Consider the following 4,776-nt stretch of genomic DNA (forward strand, 5'->3'; position numbering starts at 1 on the left):
TTTTTGCGTCATAACTTTTGCACTGTCCACTTCCTGCTGTGACAAAACAAATTTCCCACGTGTGGGACTAATAAAGGTTATCTTATCTTATCTTATATTGGTTACTAGTTTCATGTATTTTAAATTATGAGTATATATGTGAAAAAATGCACATATAGTTCTATGCAGCTCTGTAAAAATCCAAAACCGTCAACTGAAACAATGCCCAACATAAATCTGTCTCCTTACTGTTGAAATGGTATGATTCTGTGACTATTAGTTAAATAGTTTTACTTAGTTTGAGAAGGAAATCGAAATTACGGAGCCCCGCAGGGGACATGGGAGAAAAAAAAATTAAGACGGACTTTTGCGGGATCTCGCAAAACTTTTGCGAGATCTCGCAAAACAAACTTGGGATCTCGCAAAAGTTTTGCGAGATCTCGCAAAACAAACTCGGGATCTCGCAAAAGTTTTGCGAGATCTCGCAAAAGTTTTAGCCGCATTCTTCCCGCTAGCTCGAAGCTAATGGGAGGTCGAGACCTACTACAGCCGGGAGGAACACCGCTTTCCCGGCACATCGTGCCTCGACCTCCCGGTCGGCTTCGAGCCGGCATCCGAAGAATGCGGCTAAAAGTTTTGCGAGATCCCGAGTTTCTTTTGCGAGATCTCGCAAAACTTTTGCGAGATCTCGCAAAACTTTTGCGAGATCTCGCAAAAGTCCGTCTTAATTTTTTTTTCTCCCATGTCCCCTGCGGGGCTCCGTACTAAATGCATATTATGTCTGCATAAAAACAAACATCACGATTATTAAATAGTTCTCGTATGACCATCCTACATGGCTAACTTTGCTTTGTAATGCACCAAAGTTAAAATGAAATGTCACCACACCTGTAACATTGCTGATCTGTCCCTCTGCACATCTTATACAGTCATAGCAGCAAACAGGCCTTCCTTTCTGGAGAACCTTGCGTGTTCCTGGGGGACATTTCTCACTGCAAACTGACACAGGCACCTGCATGATCAAGAAAATTAAACTGCATATGGACTTTAAGAAAAAAATGAAGTTCTCTGTCAAACAATTTCTTAATTTTGAAAGATCAAAACCAAAATACTGTAAAACAAATTAAATACATATTTATAAATTGAAAAAAATAAAACAAAAAACCCCAAAGTTGTATGAATGTGTACCTGCTTTGTGTTTCTTGCCCAAATTAAAGCCTTGTTTTGCAAATTTAGCTGTTTTTCTGGAGCCAATGATGTATCATAAAGACCAACTGTGACAAACTCCACAACGCCGTTTTCTCTTGGCTGCCAGTTTATAATTTCATACTTTGCTGCTGGATCTCCATTCTCATTAAAGTAAACCTCATCTCTTTCCTTTGTTGTGATGTGAATCTTTTGTATGTGTTGCAAAACCTAAGATAACATGCCAAAACTCAGTTACTTGCAATAGAGATATCTTGGACACCTAATGGTCAAAGATTATGAAAGACAAAATATTTTTTTAATTATGACAACAATGTTCGTGCTAATGTGATTTAATCTTTTAAGTTGGTGTAAAGCTCACCATGAATGGATCTAGCTGCACATTTTTGTTACATGTTTTATTACAGCTGAGGATATTGTGAAGTGCATGTGCCACTGCATACACTGCTTTATATACATTATTAAAGATAGGCATGAGAGACATATCAGTGAAACTGTTTTGAACTCCGTCCAGATCTTCATGTCCAGTACACTCTCTCTGAATGTCTGCTGATGATTTCAACTCCTTGAACTTACAACTAAATAGTGTCTCCCAGAACTCAATAAAGAGTTCATTATTAGATGAATTCAGTGGCTTAACATCCAGTATGAACTCTCTCAGGCCAGTAACATGTGCTTTAGGAATGGAAAGACCTATGGCACCATTCAGTATGTGATGTATATCCATTTTTGCTGTTTGTGAATCAAATATCCACGACTCAGTGCCTACCCACTGGTACCCAGACAAGTTATGGTATGAAAACTCATGTAGCAGCACATCCAGATCCACATGGGAAAGGAATGCAACAATTACCCTGGAGGTTGAAGCCTTTATAATTTCAATTATCTTTTGTATTTTCACATATGGATCTGTCCTAAAAAAAGATACAGAATACTCCAGACAGATGCCCAGCTGCTGTGCAGTTTCTGTGAAGGTCGCCATGCCATTATTTCCATAATCATTATTGGTTCGAATAGCTCCAACCCAAGTCCATCCAAAATGCTTGACCAAATGTGCCAGGGCTCTGCTCTGGTAGTAGTCACTGGGTATTGTTCTGAGGAAGGATGGGTACTTAGTTTTGTCACTGAGACAAGCACATGTGGCAAAGTGACTGATCTAAGAGAATAAAAATATTTTTTAAACATTATATATATCTTTATATATATATAAAATGTATAAAGAAAGAAGCCTACCCACCACTGGCAGAACAAATGGTCCAATAACAGTAGCTACTGCAATGGATGGAGAAGAAGAGGTCTCTCCTATTATCGCCTGCACATGTGCAGGTCTGGTACATGGTGCCTTCGGGGGTACAGACACAATTTCATTTCCATTAGCCAAAGCCAGTGTAACACCTACACTTCTGGCCACAGATCCACAAGTATCATAGATTTTATAGCCCACAGAGATTCCTGGCAGTAGGTCTGTACTGTTATTAATCTCCTCAATTGCAAAAAGCATAGCCTGTGCAAATTGGAAATCTCTGAAATTTAAACTTGAGACATTTACAAATAATTGGAATTGCATCACATTTTCCCTTAAAACTTGGAAAAAACATTTCAAAGGATGTTTAAAGCCAAGAATGGATGAATTTCTTAAATGACTATATTAAATTCATTTTTTATCATTTACCTGGTACATTGTAGTGGCATTGGTTTGTGTGTGTAGTTGTCCATTCTGTCTTCCCAGCTGCTGTGAAAAGAGAACATCCCCCCTAATATAAAATCCCCATCTTTTGATAGGACTGGGTTCCCAGAATCACCTCTCTGCGTGCACACTGGGTCCTCAGCTTGAGAAAAAGAAGCCATCAATAATAATTGGAGAAGTGCCCACCCCTGCTCTGGCCATCTGTGTGAGGATGCCAAGTCTAGAGCTAAACCACTTAATGGCATTATAAATGCCTTCGTGTAAATGAAAGACTTGCACTGATATTTATACCTTCTGGTGCAACCTAAGATGTAATAACAGAAGAGAGATGATGCATTCTCAGGTTGAGGAAGAGGAGGAACATGTCCAATTATACAATTTTATGGAGGTTACGTTTTGTAAAAGAAGGAAATGCAGTTTAGGTGTGTAGGTATGTAATATGTAGTTATAATACAAAAAGTGATTCACTATAAATAAATATGCACTGAAAAATTGTGAAATTATAGTGGCTTCTTCCTACAGTAAGTGACAAAAAAGTTGTTATTATTACTTTCTTAGAAAACACATACTTATTTATTAATTCAATTAAAATAATTGAGCTGCCTACTTTATTTACTTCACTTTATATTGTATTTTCAGGCTGCTCTGAGAGCTTTGTGTAAGTCACATTCACCCATTCCCACACCTACATTCATATTAGTGATGCAATATTATATATCAATCTTAAAACAACTGTATTTCTCACAGTTGGGCAGCTGATGGGTCAGATCGATTCAGTTTGATGTTTTTCTGTGTTTTCTACAATAAAGATTACCAGCAGTCTACCAGTTGCTAGAAGGGGAGAAGCTAATACTAAAAAATCGACAGTTTGGAGGTATTTCAGGCTGTCAGTATCAACAATTTCATTTTTTCTTTATAGTAATTTGTGTTTACAGTGGTTCCCTCTCCAACTGCAACAACTAGCTACCAATTTGATTTTCTTCACTTCACCCGTCTTTTGTCTGTGTGAGGAAGTAAAATCACAATGAAACTGAGAAGAGAAAGAGTATAAATTTAGCAATAAAGACTCACACTCTTAGTTGCAATGAAACACTTAAAAATAAAAATTACAAAAATGTAATTTTAACAATTGCTTTCTTAAAAAAAATTTCTAATCTACTTGTGTTCATAAAGTGTAACAGCAACTGTAATATTTTATATCATTACAAAACAGCATAGTACCCCATTCCACATCTTAGTTGTATTTCACACATAATGATAAAATAACACTGTTAATGACATTTAACCAGAAAGAAAAAAATATAATTCTTGTGTTTAATCCAGGCTAACTTTCTAAAGCACCAAATTCTGCTGCATCCATTTTTCTGTTTTCTCTTTTCTTCTTTCTTTTCCAACAATGCCTAGCACCCTCTTTTGGTCATTTGGAAAATTGTGGTCTTACACCTACCCTACCCTACCTACCTACCTACTAGCGTAATTTAATACGTTATAATAATATACAACATAATGTTTTATAGTATTTCTGGTTACACAATGAAAATTGTTTACATAGTCACATTACTAAAAAATTTTTTAACACATACTGTTTTGAATGTGAATAAATCATAAAGCAACAATCTGTTACATTTAAAAAAAATAATAAATAAAAGGAAAAAAAGCATCAAAGGACTTGAAAGTGTGCATAAGACAACTAAACTGCGTGCTGACAGAATTATTTCCATGGTAATGAAAAACTGAAGACAACACAACATCTAACCAAATTAAGAAAGCTCTCGAGTAGGTTGGTGCATTATTATTATTGTCTAGGAACGGGACTTAAGAACAGATTCCCAGAAGTCCAGTTCCTTGGAACTGTTAAGTCTGCTTGTCTCTCGATCCCGTTTATTGATTCCACTTGTACTTCT

General features: G+C 36.6%; 1 protein-coding gene across 1 annotated transcript in view; it reads right to left on the bottom strand.

Annotated features, from left to right (window-relative positions):
• Positions 1–2,916, bottom strand: part of LOC102310136 (extracellular calcium-sensing receptor-like) — a 13,683-nt gene extending 10,767 nt beyond the window's left edge. Inside the window, exons 1-5 of the mRNA XM_042215922.1 lie at positions 2,858–2,916; positions 2,423–2,720; positions 1,547–2,341; positions 1,168–1,395; positions 868–991 (exon numbers count right to left, since the gene is read on the bottom strand). Of these exons, the coding sequence (XP_042071856.1) occupies positions 868–991; positions 1,168–1,395; positions 1,547–2,341; positions 2,423–2,720; positions 2,858–2,901 (1,489 nt within the window). The 5' untranslated portion in view covers positions 2,902–2,916. The remainder of the gene's footprint in view (positions 1–867; positions 992–1,167; positions 1,396–1,546; positions 2,342–2,422; positions 2,721–2,857) is intronic.
• Positions 2,917–4,776: the final 1,860 nt, after the last annotated feature.

The sequence above is a fragment of the Haplochromis burtoni genome, unplaced genomic scaffold (genome assembly GCF_018398535.1).
Source record: "Haplochromis burtoni strain Fernald_Lab_line unplaced genomic scaffold, NCSU_Asbu1 Contig_872, whole genome shotgun sequence".
Classification (NCBI taxonomy): Eukaryota; Metazoa; Chordata; class Actinopteri; order Cichliformes; family Cichlidae; genus Haplochromis; species Haplochromis burtoni.